Source organism: Ptiloglossa arizonensis, chromosome 3, assembly GCF_051014685.1.
Source record: "Ptiloglossa arizonensis isolate GNS036 chromosome 3, iyPtiAriz1_principal, whole genome shotgun sequence".
Lineage (NCBI taxonomy): Eukaryota > Metazoa > Arthropoda > Insecta > Hymenoptera > Colletidae > Ptiloglossa > Ptiloglossa arizonensis.
Genome location: NC_135050.1, coordinates 16841618 through 16862035, shown reverse-complemented (window position 1 = coordinate 16862035; position 20418 = coordinate 16841618). Strand labels below are relative to the sequence as shown.

Below are 20418 nucleotides of genomic sequence, written 5' to 3'. Positions count from 1 at the left end.
GACTCTTTATACTATTGTCGTCATTCACGTCATTATCTACGCTATCAACGAGTTATCATATACACAGCCCTTGATTATTAGATAATATTTGTTGACATTGTATCGATATTATGGCATCATAATATTTACAATATCTTAAGAGATTTTATATAAAATGAGATAATGTAAACTTTTAGAGGTATACACGGTGTTTACATGATTCGTATGTTAAAAGCGTTTGTTTTGAAGAAAACTGTTGAATACTAGTAACCTGAACACTCTATACATAATCTATACAGAACTGTATTATACTATCCTTGAAAACTATTATGATTTTTTTAATATTTATACACGAAAGGTAATGAAGTCATTGTTTTTTAATTTTATTCAACATAGAAGCTTAATTCGAACGAAGCTTTAAATATTTCCAGGGAATAAAAAGCTCAGTACTTTTCCATACAGATATTTATTCAAATACCGAAAAATTGTTTTTATTATAAAATCAAAAACTTTATTTAGTAATTTATATTTTTATTTATAGATATTTGAATTCTAAATAAAATTGAAATTGCCACTTATGTGGATTAATTTATTAGTTTATATTTTTTTATTGAAATTGGATGCTCTGTTTTATTCCTTTTGCGATAGGATTTCTAGTGAAAGCTGTCTTCAAGCTTGATGCGCTTTATCACACATAAACCTTTTCCTATTGGTACTTCGTTCAGAAGGAAGAGGTAAGTGATTGGTCAACGCCAGATTGTATACTCAAACGCAACCTATCAGAGCGCTCCTTTGCGTTTACTAACGCAATGTAAAGATGCACGTAAGAAGGTTGCTTCGTTAACGTTAGCGTCACCGCTAAACAGTTCTTCCGTTGATTGAGGTAGGAGGAATTCGGCTTCGGTAATATTCTAATCGCTTAGAGCGTCTTTTGCGGATACGGTGTTATCGTGCATCAAGTTGATGATTTGATAGTGTGGAGGCAAGTGATAGTGCAATAAAAAGATCGAATATTGTGGAAAAATGTCAACGAAAGCGACAAAGAAAACGACATCGTCAAGCTCAAGTAGTAGCATGCAGTCGCCGCAATTCAGCACGTCAACGCCGATCGGCCAGCGACCAGCAAGTCCTTTAAGTCCGACTCGTTATTCTCGTCTTCAAGAGAAGCAAGATTTACAGAATTTAAATGATCGGTTGGCTTGCTACATTGATAAAGTACGACATTTGGAATCAGAGAATTCCAGACTTACGCGGGAGGTTCAGACGACCCAGGAGACTATCACCCGCGAAGTATCCAACATAAAGTCGATGTACGAACATGAATTATCCGATGCAAGGAAATTATTGGATGACACTGCAAGAGAACGAGCGAAACTCGAGATTGATACCAAACGATTATGGGATAACAATGAAGAACTTAAGTCCAAGTACGTATTTTTCGTCTTGTGTTTGTAAAATTATAATGCGTCTTAAATATATTAGTCAACACTGGCTCGATATCAAGGGAATAAAACAAGACCGAGACTGGTGTGGGATTTATAATTCCTCATTTGTTATAATATTTTAGTTTCAGTTGTTGGTACATAAGTTATCATGAATTGACTTTTATTGTAATTTATAGTTTGTGTGTACATCGTACATAATTTAGATTTTTGTGCATACATTTAAAACGCGATAATAAATATGATATGTAAATGGAATTTCTGGTGAGAGAAATTATAGTAAACATCGGTCTATAAATTAAGAAAGAATATTGAAGTAAATTGTAAATTTGTAAATAAATGTTCGTATTAATGGTATGAAATAATAAATTTAGAAGGGTTCAAATTTAGTACGCCTTGCTTGAAAAGTAATAGCTTAAAAATTTATCTAAATAAGAGCTAGAGATTGTCAAAGATGTTTACAAATGACCTATCACGTGTTTATTTCGAATGCTATTTATAAATTTCTTGTTTCTTTAAATTAAAATAGATTATATCATAAACTAAAATATAGGATTGTTTAGAATTTCTCTTGATATAAATACGGAAATACATTAATATACATTAATATTTGTTAAGCTGTGGCTTAATATTTTATCCATTATTTATGTGAAGTAAAGTGCCCTATACAGAAGACATATTTTTAATAAATATATACATTTATTTTTATTTTATGGCATATATAATAATCATAAATTGATCAATATTATAAACTTTGAATGATATTTGTAATACTGCAGCATTTTGTGTTTGTATTTCTGTATATGCTTATGTTATCGTGGTTACAACATCACTATATTTATATCTTAGGAATGTTATTATGGTTTTATGCATCTGTAACAAGTTGTTGCATTATTCACACTCAATACTTTGCATAAATATGTAATCAAATGCACATATTCTTGACTATTCTGTAGCATTAACTTAATAAATTTTAATACAAAATTACAGCTTTTTATTAAAAAATAAATATATTACATTTAATGCAATTTATTTATTGTTTACTCTGTTTTGCAGTACATAGAGTGTTTCAATGATTAAAAATGCTTTACTTTAATTGCTTATTCAGTTATTAAAAAAATACATGCTTGGTAAAATTAGAATTACGAAATATCAATATGCGAATAATTTAATGAGTATTATAAGATTTATGAAAAAGTCTAAATTCTAAATGACCGATTATATTTTTGAGAAATGTCAAACGTGAAAGGCACTTTAGCACGAGCGTGCTAGTGTGAAAAAGATTCATTCACAGAATCGCTCACATGTTTTATCAGGACGAATGTTTCAAATTATCTTGTATATTCTTTTTATTTTGTATTTTATCATAAAGAAAGTAGCAGAACTTTTACAAAACTTGATATAATGGCATTATATTTATAAAGTACTTTAAATTTTATGACTTATTACGATTTGTGTTTACTTAAGAAAGATAATGGTATTGCAATTCAAAAATTAATAATTGTTATTAAACATATCATTTAAATGTAACTGCAAAAAATTTACAATAGTTCTAAGAGGGATTCTATAGCAGAGATCTACTATAAAATTGTTAAATATTTGGGTGTGCCTAAGTTGAAACGTGACGTTACTACGACCGATTGCGTCACGCTTACTATGCGACGGTGATGTCATCTTCAACCGCGCGTATAACCTCGACTGAAAACATTGACCTCCTTTCGGCGAGCGTTGAGCAATCGATAAAAATACGGGTAAAATCCTGAAACAAACGGGAACTATTATTTCTTCTAATAAATGGAATGAAAGACTAAATTAATTTAACCGTTTAATAATAAATGCAGGCATTCAATGATTATTATATAAATATTTTTCATTACATATACATATATTTATTATTCTCTTATATTAAACAAATTATTTGTTTCGCTTCTAGTTTATACTTCACTACATTTTTCGTTTAAACTGTTTACACTTTTGGTACTAATCTTCTTTAGATTTCTTCGATTGATATAAATAAGCGAGAAATTCGTTAAGTTAGAGTAATTAAAATGTTTAAAATAATTTTTTTATCTGAAGTATACTTACGTCGTTAATAAAGTACATAACAATTGTATTTACTATTTGTAACTTTTATTAATTTATTCGTGTTGGTTAAACTTGTTAATTTAATTGGATATTTTCGTTAAATGCGTATTCATACAATTTTCGTTAAAGCCGCTATGAGTTCCATTAATTAGGACCCCCCGGTTTATTTGTTTTTTGTTTCGTAAAGTCGATGTTTCCTTAAAAGTTCTAAGTTCACGATTCAAAATAACATTGTTAGTATTTGTATCCTTTTTTCATCATTTCATCTCTCGTTTAAACTTATGATAATTTAATATAATTTTGATAAAATAGTTCAGTTATCAGTCCGATCATATTGCACCAAACTAGATACAATGTTAATCTTGTATTTATAACGATTATAAAAAGAACGTTTCTTGTACAAAGAATGGCGTTAGCAACGGGACGCGTGTTGTATAAAGATATAAACTCAGCATTTCTCGAGAAACTATTTCGTAATATGTAAAGTTAATATCCAACTCGTGAATTTTTGTTTATTATGCAAGTATTAAATTTGTATAAAATGTTGATGTTTAATGAATAAATCATTCATCATTGTTTATGTAATTATGTTTACACTACACTTTCGTAAATGTTTTATGGAATGCTAAAATATTACCTATATTATAAATTGTAATATTTTTTAAAAGTGTAAATGAATTATTTTTTATATTCTTTTTTAAACAATATTAATACATAACATTAATAAATCATCGATTTTCGGGTAATAGAATATTAAGACCGCTCGAGACACTACGGTAGAAAATAAAATTCTCGATGTGGGTCGTTGCCTGAAATAGAAACACGCGACCTCACCTCTTCCTCACGACTGCCGGAATGTCGTAAATGATCGAGATTTTGTTAAAATATATCTTCTTTATACAGTTTAGGGCATGTATGAATTTTTACCTCCCCGAAAGTAACATAAAAGACTTCGACGGTTTACATTCATCGATTTTGGTGGTTCTAAATTTAAAGGCACATCTAAATAAACTGCAATTATTAACAATTTTTGTAAATAGTGTTTTGAAAGTATGCACGCTCATAATAATATTTTACTATTTAATAACATTTATCTAAGGTATTTTGTATTTTATGTTTAATTTTATGTTCTGTGACTTAAATATTTAGATTATAGTGTTATTTTTACACAATATTTAATGATTTTTTCAGATTAGATAAAAAACTAATGGACTTACAAGTTGCAGAAAGAAGTTTGCTATTGTATGAAACTCGCTATAATGATCTGCAATCACAATATAATCAATCTCAAGCAGAACGTAAAAAATTGGCTGAAAGAGAAAGGGAATTGGAACAAGAAGTAGAAAAATTGAAGGCATTATTAGAAGATGCTCGTAAACATCTTGGGGAAGAAACATTACAACGTATTGTTCTTGAAAATAGCATTCAAAGTCTAAAAGAAGATATAAGTTTCAAAGATCAAGTTTATCAACAAGAATTGACAGAAACAAGAACGAAACGACAGGTATGTAATATGAAATATACAGCTGAACATAAATTTTAAACACTAGATAAATGCTGAGTGAAATTGAAAAATCTAGAGTTAAAACCTTTGTTATATATTTCTATTAGAAAAATGTTATTAAGAGTGTATTTCACTAATTTTCCTTTGGTTATTATTAGTTATTTGATTAAAGTATTTAGAGTACCATATTTAAGAATAATAATTATTTATCGTTTAATTTATTATTTATATTGAGTTATCAAAGACAATTCTTTAAAAGGAAATAAAAACATTTTAACTGCTATCTATACTTTATTGTCATAAATTATAATACATAAAATTTTCACCCAGTAGTTGTGCTTCAAGTGCTAGTGTAAATGCTTCAAGATTTTTGTATTTAGAAATTATTTATAATTTGTTCATTTTAGATTGAGATCTCCGAGATAGATGGTCGTCTTGCTGAACAATATGAAGCTAAGTTGCAGCAATCTTTGCAAGAATTACGAGATCAATATGAAGGACAAATGCGAGTTAATAGAGAAGAAATTGAGTCATTATACGAAACTAAGATTAAAAACTTGGCTGCTCATGCTCAACGTAATAGTGGAGCAGCCAGTTTAGCTGTTGAAGAGTTGAGACAAACAAGAACAAGGATTGATGGACTTAATCAAAAAATTAATGAACTTGAAGCAGCCAATAATGCTCTTAATGCACGAATCAGGTAAACAATATACAGTGTTATGAACTTATTATATTGTTAGATACTAAACACATTTTGTTTCTTTCAAATTATTTCATACAGGGATTCAGAAAATGCACGTGAAAATGAAAAAACTCGTCATGCAGAAAGTTTGGCAGCCTTGGAAGCAGAACTAGCACGTATACGTGATGAAATGACTCAACAACTACAGGAATATCAAGATCTCATGGATATTAAAGTTGCTCTTGACTTGGAAATTGCTGCATATCGAAAACTTTTGGAATCTGAAGAAGCGAGGTAAAATAATATAATTTCCTATATATAAGACAATAATGTATAGCTGATGGAATAAATATAGTAATTAATTTAAATTAGACTCATGTGGTCTATTAAGAGATATCCTTGATAAGAACAAAACCAAATTGGTGTACGTACATCAACTAAATATAATAAAATTAATTACCGTCAATATTGTTTGCTGCCTATAATGCTTGAACCTTATTGAATGCCCTTAAGCTGTTAATATCCTGTAGTTAAGAACTTTACCCTTTTAGTATTCCTCTAGTTTCTATGAAATTGCTGTATTTCTTCCATGCACTACGCACATTATAATATTATTACTGCTTTGAATAGTGATAATTTATTATAATTAATATATTTTATTTACAGATTAAATATCATGCCTACACAATCAAGTACAACAGTGCCCAGCGGTAGAAGTACTCCTTCAAGAAATACTCCTTTAAGAGGTGGAAAACGAAAACGTACTTTATTAGAGGAAAGTGAAGAACGTAGTAGTACTGATTACAGTGTAAGTGGAACAGCTAGAGGTGATGTAGAGATCACAGAAGCTGATCCTCAAGGACGATTTGTGAAACTTACCAACAAAGGCAATAAAGTAAGATAAATCTGTTGTATAGTTTTTTAACTACTTTGTATAGTGACAGTATCTGTAGCTACTTGCAATAATCTTTTTGTATCATTGTAGTGATTTGAATTGCATTTATACATTGTTCTAATTGTTTGTAGGAAATAGGACTCAGTGGTTGGCAAATTATTCGTAAAGCTGGATCTCTGGAAACAGTATTTAAATTCCATCGTACTGCAAAAATAGAGGCAGGTGCTACTGTAATGGTATGGTCATCAGATATTGGTGCTACACACGAACCACCATCAAATATTGTTATGAAGAGTCAAAAGTGGTTTACAGCAGATACTATGACAACTATGCTTCTTAATAACGAAGGCGAAGTAAGTTTTTTCATAATTATTATGGATTTCATTGATGTTAAGTCGTTTAATGAATGCAATCAATATTTATCATTTTTTATTTCATAAATAGGAAATGGCCACTTCAGAATGTAAAAGGCAACAGTTATCCACAACTTTGTCTCGGCATAGAGAAAATTTAGGTTTTCGACCTTCTGAGGATCTTCACCATCAGCAGGTGCGTAAACAGCATGCAGATATGACAACTGAAATAAGAATGAATATTAACAAATAATTATAAAACTTATATGTACTGTTGAATGGTTTTAGTTAGTTTTGGTACTTTTTAATCGCAGTTAAGATAAATGTTTAACTTTCGATTGACGAACCGTCTTGTGACCGAACAACAAACGGTCTTAGTGATTGAACAGTGGGCTCTGGGTTCGCAATATATGGGTTTTGATTAAAAGTTTCACGTTATTAGATTTACAAATTCTTTATTTGTTTATTTCAATGGCAATAACAAGCGTAAAAACAGGTCAATAATGGTTGTTATTTTATGGCCGTGATATAAACATTATGTTGGTCAAAATGGACCCAAAGCCCGTTAGGCGATTATTAAAGATTAGTTCTCATTTTCGAACACAACAGTATCAATATTTTTTGCTGTTTAAATATCCATTAATTGAAATTGAACGCAGACACACACATAAATCTAAAAGCTAATTTCAAAATTATTAGTAAATTTATATTTTCCAAAAAGTAGTTTCTTTCTTTCTAGCAATTTAATTAACGAAGACAATGTGGCTATAAAACGTTTTGATTTTTTACAATTATTATTAAAATTTCTTGTGCAAATTTTTTTTAAAATTCACACATATCTTTTTCATTAATTTTATTGTTAGATGTAATATGAAAAATGTGTAATAAAGAAATTCAGGGTGTGTGTTATCAACGCATCTTCTTATTCCATAGAAAAGATATCTCTACCCATATTAAGTGGGCGACCGAACGATTCAGATGGGTCGATTTATGTAAGTCGTTTTCAACTTATCGAACGTTAAAATAGGCGGCGATGATTAATGTAATTCGCGCTTCAAGTATAAAGAATTATTTGGCTTTGTTTTTCTTCTTCACAGCACTATATTTTCATGCTCACGCTTAACTAAAACTTCATGAGTGTTCGAAATAATGTAATCTTTTGTTACAATATAAACATTTCATTAGTTAACCACATTGTCTTTAGTATATGTACTAAATAAATAAAGTTTCTCATTATATACATAAACTTACAATAATTTTTCCATGTTCAATGTAGTTTATTACCATTAGTATTATTATCATACATTTATAATTTAACATATCAATAAAAAAAAAGTCCAAACACTAAAACATATTAACAAATATTATCTTATTGTTAATGCATTAATCGACCTATTCTCTTACTGTAATTAATCATAATACATTAACGGAATAACAACAATATTTTTTCTACATGATATTTAAATAAAGTTAATAGTACATTTCAATTACATTAATTTTATTGAATTTAGGAATAGTACCTGAAACACTTAATATTTTACATAAACACTTTAACTGAATTGATTGAAATTTGTAGATTTGAAAATCAAGTCCTAAAAAGAAGTACAAAATTATTTAATATTTCGTATTACATAATGTATTGAACACAGTGATTGGGCAGTCAAAGATATTCATTTTTTATTTGCGTTTATATGGGGCTAGCAAAATATTTTGCCAGTCTGATGCATGCACAAACAATTCTTAACTATAAAATCATGCAATGAAAATATATTTCTTTTTGGCAAAAAGAGTCAATGTACTTTAATTAATGTAAATAATTACAATATAATAAAATATTTTCATAAAATGATTTTGCCCTGGTTTATAATTTGATGTCTGGATAATGCAAATTATTCGTATAAATTATTAAAATTGTTTATAATCATTTGATTTTTGTTTCTATGAAGTGCTATATTTCATCGTATAAAATGGTATTTTTCATTATGATAAAAATCATGTAAGAATTATATACACGCGTGTAACTTTGTAAGTGTGCGTGTGTTATATTTTTATACGCATGCACAAATAAGCACGCAAAATTCGCGCCTGTCATAAGATTCTAAATAAACAATTAACATTCATTAGTACTTTGCTTAAAATTCTGTAACTAATAAATACCCAGCAATATATACGTAATAGTTGCGCCATGCTAGCTGGGTTAATAAAAGCGATGTTTTAATTTCTTCTACAGAAGTGTGATTCTTTTGTTTGTTGCAGGGCGATCCCCAAGGAGAGGAATTTTGCCGTCTTATGTAAAAATAAATTTACAGAATAATCTTAAGAATTCTAAACAGCAAATTTAAAAATGCTTGAAAGGTACAGGAAAACAACACTTGAGAGGTTCGTTTAGAGACCGAGCCTCCAGTTTCATCAACACACAGAATTCTTATGATAATGTTTTGAATGATATATTTTGCTTAAAAAAACAATAAAGAAGAGATTAAAAAGAGAATTCACGATGTTACTAGTACTTTATACTTATAGAAAGATACGTACAACATATAAGAAAATATTCTGTAATATACTGTTTAAATCAAACTTCACAAAGTGTTTCAAATGATTGAAACGATTATTGCATTTATATATTTGCACATCGTACAAAACTTATTTGTCCGTTATATTGAAGTTACTACTTTATTGAATAAGAAGCACGAGAAATTTTTTCAGCGGGACCTAAATATATTTGGCGTGACATTGATTTCTACCTAGTCGTTATCGTGCCTCTTTAAATGTAAAAAAAGGAGATCCTTTCTCTCAGTAGATAATAGTATTTATTTTTAAGTACAAAATCCGGATGAAATAGGAGTGTGGTGCCTGTATAATATTCAAGCATATTATTCATTTGACAAGAAAGTATCTTCTGATATCTGTACTGATATTGCATTTGAGATTTTCATTAATTGATAAAATACAGAGAGCAAAAATATATTTAATCCAGTTGTATCTGCTCCATCATCATCCGGTATATGATTTTGTTAATTGTATTCGGCTTTATACCATTTATACCAACAATAAAAATCTCTGATTAACCATAATTCTGTTGTATTCATTTACAACCCTATGTAGACTCACTATTCCACAATACGATCTAACGTATAACTTTGGTTCATTTTTCTTAATTTAGTGAATTTTTAAAATAATTACAACTATAGTATTTTTTTCAAAGATAATTTTACAGTTTGTTATCAAAAATGAATATTAAGTTTTAAAATCGATTGAAATAATTTTTTAAATATTTAAAAATTTTAATTTGTGATATTTTCTGGAAATGATGTCATAATACCAGGAATTTGTAACATTTTAAAAGATTATGAAAAGGGAAAATGCATGGGAAATAAATAATACTAATTTTTTTTAAATTTTATTTATCTTCCGTTTTTAATTAAACATGTTATCTTACAGCACAAATCTAAGCCTAAGTGCATTGAACATGATCATTAGAACGTCTAGTATTAATATTAATAATTAGTAGTAGTAATATTAATGGCAGTAATAGTAGTACTAGTTTCATAGGTATTACAAATAGAAATTAAGGTGGTTACAACTTTGGCAGCTTATTAGTATCATGTTGTTACAGTGTTTCAGTCTGTGAGAATGAATGAAATTTATTGTTACAATATTTCCTAAGGTTGATAAAACAACAAATTCTATTAAATAAAGTTCCCATAATTATTGTTCTTGAACGTAGAGTCGCTCTGTAATCACTGATATTTTATAAGATCCATATTAAAGATAGCATGACACCAATTATTTTAAAACGAACTGTTTATTTTACGTCTTACATGTGGCGCCTGATAAAGGACAGCGGAAATTGATTTTTCCCTCAAGTGGCACAAATTACCAATATTCACTAGGACAATATATTACCAATAGTTAGTAATATTTTCATTATAAAAGTTGTTAAGCCTGGAATCTGTTGATTGTAGAAATGGTGTTTATGGACGGTGTCAATGTGTGTGAAGTATTCACTATATAAATAAATATAGCGATTGATGGTTCGTCAAGTTCACTGTTAACTGCTGTTAATTGTAAATTTAAACAAATTTGACTCTACTTAGTATACTTCGACATGTTTTGTTACTTAAAATTGTAGAAAGTTGTGATCGAAGATGAATGAAAATGAAACAAGTAATATAAATATTTTTATATAGTCCTTTGTTTTCCTTAATTTTAATAGCATTAAGAACGTAACAATGTGAATGACAGTGAATGATACCGTATTAATTCGTAATTGCGATTATTTTAACACATTAATTATATTTATCAGAGTATGAAAAATATAATATTATTTAAAATGGTGTTTAAATATTTATTGTGGAATTTCATTTTGCAGATAAGACTCTTTCTACACAAAAGGTTTTAGTGGCTGGTCATGATCCAGGTTGGAACGACCCTCCAAAATGGGCATATTCTGGCATACAAAGTGGTGCAACTACACCTACTAAACGAGTATTAAATAAACGCGTTGCATTTCCTTTAGTGTCTACACAAGCTGCAAATAAAGAATCTTCTTCGAATGTATCAATGACTTTGCCACCATTGTTACCATCTTCTATTAATTTAACAACAGCATCGCATCCACCATTGATACCACCTTCGAATAAAGATGTGGAATTAAAGACAGACGAGCTAAAAATTGATAAAGAACAAGTATTAAACGATGTCTTAGCAAACTTTGAAGCACTAATCAATGAACATGTATTAGAAAAAAATAAAGCGGAGGAAATAAGGAAAAGGTTAGATGTATTGAAGGTTGTATGGCTCGAAGATAAATTAAATAATCTAATATGTAAAAAGATTTTAGACTTATCTACAGGTTAGTTTGATATAATGTTTTCATAAAATAAGTAAATAATTTTATTAAGAAGAAAAGAAAGTAATAAAAGGTTTTTTCAGCTTTGCGAAAAGGAGATATTGAAAAAGCCGATGAAATTCACGTTGCATTGATGATGCAGCATGCTACTCTATGTAGTCCTTGGATATCTGGCATTAGGCATATTATTTTAGGATTAAGAACCAAATTACAAAATTCAAATGCAATGCAATTCCAGAATTTAGAATCAGAATTTTTACCAGTCGCAGAAAATGACTAAGCTTAGCAATTTCAATTAGAAAATATAATAAAAATAATTCTTGAAAATTGAATAGGGAATGCTTGTACATATAAATTGTTAATTTTTATTGACTGTTAAAATTCTCATGCTTTGGTATTGTTAAATTTTAATTAGTTTCACTAAGTAGACATGTAAATTAATTAAATAGATAATGCATGAAAAATTATTATCAAAGGAGTTACTTATACTACGAATATAATATCTTTTATTACAATAAAACAAATTCATCAAATTTATATAATGTTTATTGTATTTATAACATGTATTGATAACGTAGAAACTTGTAATAGTACAAACGCGATGCATTCTTCAATAATTGGCAATCGAACGATAAAAAATTAATATTGCGATTTTGTTCTTATATGCCTATGTTCAAAGCATGTATCCAAAACGTGAAAGACAAGATTTATGTTTGTAGTTCGACATAATTCGTCAGATGGCATATGTATAACGCATAGTCAAATTATATTATAGTTTCCTAATCCTCCGCTAGATTTTACAGCTTCAGTTCCGTTTCCGTGCAAATGAATATAAAATACGAACGAGTTTTCAATAGTTTCGTGGAAATAGAATGGCATCAATTTTACAGGAAGTGTTTGATATTGACTCAAAAAAATTGTAATTTTCAATAATGAGAGTTAAAAATATATTGAAATTTGTTGCATCTATTGCAAAATTTGCACGTGAGAACATTCATAAAATTCGTTTACGATAGTATTTAGTATTACGAATACAAACTTATCGTATATTGCTGGCACTGTTTGGTTCACGGAAGTTAATGTCGGTACGCGATCGAACGATTTTTTTTATTGAATTTTGCTCGTTGTTTTCCTACGTGATCAAAAAACGACCGTGGTCGGTTAAAAAAAGTTGGAATGCAATATTTTGAAGATCCGAAGACTACTTTCGGAATTGTATTGTCAAATTGCCATAGATCACTGGGGCCTTAAAGAACGGGGAGGAAAAGAACATTCTTTGAGGATGATTTGATGAGTACGATACATTCAACTCGCATGTTAAATACATAACATTTTTATTGTACCATGATATGCAAGATTATCGCTTCAGTTTGTCGACTTTGTTTCGCGAATGTTTTAAAACTTTGCATACCTTTTGCCACACGATACAAAAAGCAATTCTATTACGTTAAATAAGAAAAATATATTAATAAACGACACGCGTACGTCCAAGTGAATACAAGATATATCTGGACCGTCGAGCGTCGAAGCAACTTAACCGATAATATCGATCTCGATCAACCTAACGGACATTTGCCATTGAAGCATATCGATCGAGCGTTCGTAACTACGATCGATGACGGGCGTTTTGTTTTCATTATCGTGACTGTCAACTCCATGTCGTAGTACATCGTTCGAAATGATTCTAATTAACTAAATTATAAGTATATATGCGTATAAAGAAAAGTACATACTCGTGTTTTAGGAGGGAATCCTTTTCAACGCTTTATAATATCTCATAAACATGTACACGAATGGTCAATAGTCGTCCAAAAATATGTGTACACGCGGTTGGTCATTTACCACGTGCGACGAACATTAAACTTTTATTCATTTTGTTTCGTAGTTTTGTCCACGATTGGTGCACGGATGCGAAAAAAGATTAAGTCTCCTTTACTCATAAAAGTTTCTTGTATTTCTCATTTCTCTCTTATGTATATTCACAAAGGACAATTACATCTTACTTATAACATATTCTTCATCTAAATGTACTCTTACGTCGATAATAGTCATCGATAGCAATGATCAGTTTATATTCTATTACTTATCATCTATGAATCGCTACTAAATTCTAAGCATACTGTGATTCATCGCTCAAGCACACCCGCGTTTATCATCTCACCACGCGCATTTCGAAATTACAGCGTTTCTCGCGCATAGTCGAAATGCACGTCGATCGATGCTCGTTTCTTCGTTCGTCCACTTTGTTTTCATGTTGTCGCCTCCCCGCGCGATACCAAAAATCAAAACAGAAAATAAGAAACAAGACGGAAAGTAATGTTACATCGTCAACGTTTACGGTACGGTACGGCAGAAAAGTTGAAAATTTTTTCGCGTTATTCGTTCGTTCGTTCTCGTTCACCGTTGACCGATTTTCGAGTTGAGAATGAGTCTTTTAGGTATACTTTTCTTTCACTTTTTTTTTTTTTTTTACCATTGCTTCGCTATTCCTTTCGCTGGTTCGGCTCTTTTTGTTGGCGCGATCGAACGGCGAAAGGCGGTAAAACGCTTTACATGTAAATATATACGTATATATGTATATACATATATATATGTATATTATATACATATATATATATATTAATATATATATATATATATATATTTATATATTCATTATAAAACTTACATCTTAACTTACGACCATCTATTTTAAATCGTCAATATATTAGATTTTTCTCCCGTTCGTCATTTTCATTTCCTTTTCATCATTTAATCTCGCGTAAATAAATATTCATAAATACATATGGGCCCGACGCAAGCGGACAGTTCTCTCAATGGATCTCACGCGCTCTACCCACATTTTGTGTGTACGTGTGTATGTTTTATTTACCTCGAAACACGATGATCGCGATCGAGCGGGATGCGCGGTTCTCGGTCGTGGATTGTCGAACGAAAATTTTTGCAGCGATTGTGAAAAGTATGAAAAAAAAAAAAAAGAGAAGAAAAGAAAAAAAAAAATAGAAAAACAATCGACGATACCGGGATACGATTTCGTTTCGAATACGCGAAACAAACAAGTTTTGTTATTTTCTCTATATATAGTTTTCACTCTTTACATCTCGGTCACGCACGTCCGGGATTTACCTTTTACATATTTCCTGTCGACGAGCCACGTCGACGAGAAACGACCCACCGAGACAACTTCGGGTCTGCGTCGCGGCCCCAATTTCGATTTAAAATTTCTCCATGGTTCTTTATCCAAAAATATATGTACACATATGTAGTCGGTGTATACGTAGCGCTATATTCGTATGCCCTATTCTTTTTTTTTTTGGGGGGGGGGGGGAGGACCCGGGGGATATATTTTGGTACCAAAGTGCAAAAATTGTGAGCGAGCCCTTTTTACATTCTGTCTATAATCTTTCTGGCTTTCGTCGAGTCCGCGGTCTTCTCGATATTAAGACACCCTGTACGTGCACACGTGTACACGTATGCACGTACACGCGTTATTCATATATACGTATACGTACGTATATATGCGTCGGCAAAAAATTATTGTATAAATACGCGTGCGTCTCACGATTTTCGCACCCCAGGTATGCGTGTTCATTATACTACGGTTTATTTAGTTTGTTTCCTTCCACTTATCCATTCGCAAAACTCTGCACTGTCACTGCACACTACAAATATTTATCGTTAATTAATTAATTATTTTTATTATTATTATTTTTATTATTATTATTATTATTATTATTATTATTATTATTATTTTTTGTCGATTCTTATCAATCAATCTCCCTATTGTTATTCTGCATCATCGTTTCATAAGGCGGACATAAGTGTTTCTCACGAGACAGAATATACGTCAAGTATATTTGTTGTGTTGTTTTGTATTTTTCTTTTCCCATCGTATATAATAATATATGTATATACATACATACATACATGTATATGTATATATATATATATATATATATATTTGTATATATATATATACACTTGGATATATATACGTGCGCTACAAACTATTTAAAAAATTTGTTCTTCCTCATCTCGCTTCTCCCCATCCAACTTCGCACACATCATCGTTCCTCTTTCCTCGTTTCATATTATCTTTTTTTATGAGTTTTTTTTCGTAAATTTTTTCGTACAAAACAAAATGGCATCTTTTTGGCATTGGAAGAAAAAATACAGTTTTCAACCTCCTTCTTTCTTACTTTTCTTTTTGTCCTCTCGTTTCGCTTCGTTCGTCGAATCGTAACCCCCCCACATTACGTGTTCACCACTCGGTTCCCGTTACGCGCGAAATACATACTATTAGACGATCGGGCAACGTTATCGCGCGTGCTCCTTTTTCTCCATTTCCCTTTTTTCTTCTTCCTCTTCTTTTCTGTTTCACCGGCTCTCGCGTTAAAAAAGAAAAAAAAAAAAATCGACCCCCCCCCCATCGCTCGCGTGCACACGACGCTCACCGCGGCCCCGAGAGACCGGTACTCGTATAACAGCTATTTACGAGTTGGTTTCCCCTCGTGTTTACGATTCTTAATTTATTTACCATTAATACTATTTTGGCATCGTCGCGTGGAAACAACGAGTTTCCGCGTCGTCGTTCAAAGAATTGTTCGAAAAGAAAACAGAAAAAGAAAAAAAAAAAGAAAGAAAGAAAGAATGAAAGAAACAGCGATGACAACGAGCTCTTCCGCTTAACCATTCGTCCGAGTTCCCTTCCGTGCTTCTCTTTTCGCGCACGCTGATTCGTCCCTCTATCTTTACGCTCAACGCTCGAGGTACACGACCGAGTTCGCTATTCGGTGATCGGCGAATCGCGCGACGAACTTTCGTCTCCTCTCTGACGAGAACCCTACTCGCGTCACGTCGCGTAAACCGAGCGCGATATCGAAAAGTCGACGAGAGGGGAATTTTCGTCCGTTGGATTTTCACGAACGTATTGCGAAATCGTGTGATAACAGCTCTTCCCACTGGGTTATCGATCGCCCCAAAAACGATACTGGTCGTAAGGAAAATTCTTTCGCTCTCGTATCCGTAAATGCGAACGCGAAATTTCTTTTTCGAGAAGAAAAGAGGTCCGCGGTCGTCGTTCCAACGAGCGAGTCACGGAATATAGATACAAAGGTTCGGGCGGTCGATGGTATAGCTGCGGTTATTGGCCGACGAACTATAGTCAATTGTCGACGCTCAGGGATAAACTTATAACGGTCACTGGCCGAGGACCTTCGCACGCAAGGATCACGTGCGTTTGTTTACGTCTACCGACTCGCCTCGTTGGACCGAGCACAGTCTGTACGATATTATCTATTTTAATCCGTGTCACGAGTCCGTGGATTCTTCCAATTTCGCGGAAGAAATTTCTAACGCGTAATGCTTGCCATCGTAGCGAATTAATCCGAACAAAGCACGGCCACACGAGCGACAGTTTAACGTGTTTATTAAACGTTTCGGTGCGCGAAGTTTAATCACTCTGGGTAATTCGAAAGAAGAAAAATAGCGTAACGATGTAAGAAGGATCGTTATTAAAATTACTCGCGGTTAAAATCTTTACGCGTGCAGAGATTGTAAAATTGTAAAATTCCTTTACGTAATTTTCATCGTATCGACGGTTATTGTTCATTTTCTATCGTTTGTATATTATTTTTATTCCCACCCACGTGGGCAAGAACCAACCGATTGAACGCTGTGCGTGTTCTTTGTATCGCGACGTAAGTTTCTTCTTTAAATTCCTTGCACGGTTGCACGATTTATTTCTCTTGTTCTTAATCACGCGGGATAATCGAACAATGGACCAAATTATCGGTCGAGACGTTTAATAAACTCGTGTAACCCGTGTTTATTTTTCTCTTCAGGAGCAACGCAATCATCGATCACCCGAGAAAGAATCTTTACGCTCGGTGCTGTACGAAACGTCGTTCTTTCGAAATTAAAATTTCACTGCCCGATAACGATAACGTAATCTAAACGACGTTTGATTGTCATTGTTGTGTAACGCGCGAAAGAGGCAAAAGCTCCTCCTTCGGTACACATCTTACGATGAATAACTCGGATCTGTGTCCCGATATTTTCAGGGACCAATATTTTCATGATCGAGTTTCAAGATCTGTTTGCGCGGGTACAATAAATTCAACCGCACGCGAGGTAAAAAATTCATTTCAAAATCTAAAAAGTTCATTAAAATTAATAAAAAGATTCGTCTCCAAAAGAATAAAATACGATTCCCCCGTGGCGATTAAAATGTCCGTCACGCAATTCTTCTAATGATTATTTACAACATCGATTATACCGATTGATACACCGTACAAGGATCAACGTAGTTAAATATTAATTTTATAATAGTTATGAAACATCATTTGTTGAACTTCGATCGAAAGAACGACGTTTGGTACGCGCGCAGTAGCTAATCTACGATTCCTTGGTCTAATCGGTATCTGCGTCCGTTTCCTCTCGTTCGCGTCACTTCCGATATTAGCTTCAGCTAGCACGTTCGAAAAACATCCTTCGATCTGACTGTGATCGTCGGCCGAGCGTTCGAAGCACCATTGGGGGAGAGCTGTCTTCGCAACGGAATCGAACGTGAACACACCTTTCGTGTTTTTCGATCGGTCTCTAGTCGAGGAGGATCCTCGAAGAAGATTCTCGACGAAACTGAACCCGATACCGCCCACGAGGATGTTCGACGCGTAGAACAAACGCGTTCGTACGCGAGTGAGCAACGAATAAGAAACAAGAGTCGTGATCGAAAAACGGTTTGCAAGAAGAAAGAAGTCGTCGAATCTATAGTTCACGGGACGATTTTTCAGGGGCGGATTCTTCGAATCGTTTGGGGGGAGGAGTAAACGCGCCTCGCGGGTATCGCGGTTTCGGCGCGAACTTTTTTTTCCTTTTATTTTTCTTTTTATTATTCCCCTTTCTCGTTTATTCGGAGATTCTTAATTGACTGACTGAGATCGATTCTCGTTCTCGAGGGGGACTTGATCGAGGAACGGTACTAACTCGTCGGATTAAAAAATAGTGTCTCACCGACGATCGGACTGTTGATTCGCGGATTTTTGTCTTCTCTTTCTACAACCTAGGGGGATGCTCTGGAGTGTCGCGCGCGCGCGCAAAAGAAAAAGAAAAAACCGAGGAACGATCACGCTCTAGCGAACGAAGTTCGACGGCACGGTAAAGCAAAGAACGATAAAAGGGGATTGTTATGGGGGGGGGGGGGGTTGATTGGGGGATAAAAAATGAATCACACAAGGGACGACTAGCGTTTAAAAGGCGCGAGCTTTTTACCATCGACGATATCGGCGCGCGACTCGCGCGAAACAATTTTCCTTTCCCTCGTTTTTTTCCTTTTCTTTTTGTTCATCGGTCTCGGAGAAAAAAAAAAGAGACGAACGTTCAATGAAAAGAACTAGGACATACACGACGAAAACTGTACCGGGAAAAGACTCGGTGCGCACTTTTGGTTCGATCGCGGGTCGTGACCCCCCCCCCCCCCCCCCCCCGAAAGTAAAACAAACGCGAATGAAAAAATTGAATAGCAAATATAGAACAACACGTTTCGTTCGAAAAACTTAATCAATAAATAATCCGATTAAATTAGATTATATTACTAATTATTACTGTTTGCCGCTAATAATTATTAGTATTACTACATTATGATAATAATGAATGATAATATATTAATGATTCTTATAATACTCCGATGGGCGAGGGTATTGGACGCGTCTTTTTAGGTTCCCTTCGTCCCGTCTCGCGCCTGTCGTTTCGGTGTGCAATCGTCTCTCGAGCCACCCTCTCTTCTCGAGACCCCCTCTCTTCTCGAGACCCCCGTAGCGCGCCTGCGCATGCGCGCGCGCGTGCGCGAATCGCGGGGACCCGAGCTTCCGATCCGTCCGTCCGTCCGTCCGTCCGACAACGGCAGCGACGGCGGTGTCATCGTCGTTGTCGCGCGTCGATTATTCGAATGGCGAAGAATGGAGCCCGAGGAATCGTTGAGAACGACTTGTTCCGCGAACGAATAAATAAATCGTCGATTATCGTTGCCGTCGTCGTTGTCGTCGGACAGAGAGAAATCTGGCCTCCGTCGCCCTAATACGCGTCTTCTACCTGCGTGTCTCTCGGTCCCAGTGTTCTCAAAATCACCTCCTTTCGTTCGCTCGCTACCGACGACGGTAATTATTTATCCTTAATCCCTATTGATCGCTATGACAAACGATTACAAAAAGAAAAAAGAAAAAGAAAAAAATGAAACAAAGATTAAAACGCAATGAAAGAACAAAAAAGAAAAAACAAAAAAAAAACATGTAGGTCTAAGATTGAGGGGATCGGGTGGACGGGGTACGGGGGTTGTCGGGTAAGTCGCAACACGAGTCGCAGCTACATATATAGATTATTTACAGAAAAATCAGGAATAAGGTTCGAAACGACGCGCGAACCGCGTTGGATCTGTTTTGGCTCCGCGAGTTCTTCGGACTCTGGTGGCAGGAGGTAAGGGATCTAGGTTGGAGGGGGACGGGGCGTGGTTTCGTCGAACCTCCGGATTCCACTGGCCGGTCTCGCGTGACTGTTTCTCTTCCGCGAAATCAATTATTATTATGCGCGTGTCCTCGTTCCACGTGGAGGTCACGCCCCTCTCGGAAGG

The 20418-nt window shown here is 33.4% G+C and overlaps 2 protein-coding genes across 3 annotated transcripts; both read left to right on the top strand.

The window, feature by feature from the left end:
- The first annotated feature begins 825 nt into the window (after nt 1-825).
- Nucleotides 826-10014, top strand: LOC143144200 (lamin Dm0). 2 transcript variants are annotated; one of them, XM_076306348.1, is made up of 9 exons: nt 827-1406; nt 4698-5010; nt 5418-5710; nt 5792-5986; nt 6359-6587; nt 6719-6940; nt 7032-7136; nt 7874-7932; nt 9197-10014. In XM_076306348.1, exons 1-8 carry the CDS (start codon nt 1003-1005, stop codon nt 7895-7897), a joined length of 1785 nt encoding a protein of 594 aa, XP_076162463.1. In that variant the 5' UTR covers nt 827-1002; the 3' UTR covers nt 7898-7932; nt 9197-10014. The 2 variants fall into 2 exon arrangements, with proteins under 2 accessions (XP_076162462.1, XP_076162463.1); XM_076306347.1 differs by lacking the exon at nt 7874-7932 and having other exon boundaries at nt 826-1406.
- An 893-nt stretch (nt 10015-10907) lies between these two features.
- On the top strand, nt 10908-12316 carry LOC143144524 (steroid receptor RNA activator 1). Its single transcript, XM_076307029.1, has 3 exons — nt 10908-11107; nt 11313-11795; nt 11876-12316. The coding sequence occupies exons 1-3, from the start codon at nt 11089-11091 to the stop codon at nt 12070-12072; spliced, it is 699 nt and encodes a 232-aa protein (XP_076163144.1). The 5' UTR covers nt 10908-11088; the 3' UTR covers nt 12073-12316.
- The last annotated feature ends 8102 nt before the right edge of the window (nt 12317-20418 follow it).

What these genes read in the sequence shown, in the direction of transcription:
- LOC143144200 (XM_076306347.1), top strand. Translation starts at nt 1,003, where the DNA reads ATGTCAACGAAAGCGACAAAGAAAACGACATCGTCAAGCTCAAGTAGT. An exon ending in AATGAAGAACTTAAGTCCAA is followed by an intron (nt 1,407 to 4,697) that starts GTACGTATTTTT and finishes TGATTTTTTCAG; the next exon opens with ATTAGATAAAAAACTAATGG. An exon ending in AGGATCTTCACCATCAGCAG is followed by an intron (nt 7,137 to 9,196) that starts GTGCGTAAACAG and finishes TGTTTGTTGCAG; the next exon opens with GGCGATCCCCAAGGAGAGGA.
- LOC143144524 (XM_076307029.1), top strand. An exon ending in GATTTTAGACTTATCTACAG is followed by an intron (nt 11,796 to 11,875) that starts GTTAGTTTGATA and finishes AGGTTTTTTCAG; the next exon opens with CTTTGCGAAAAGGAGATATT.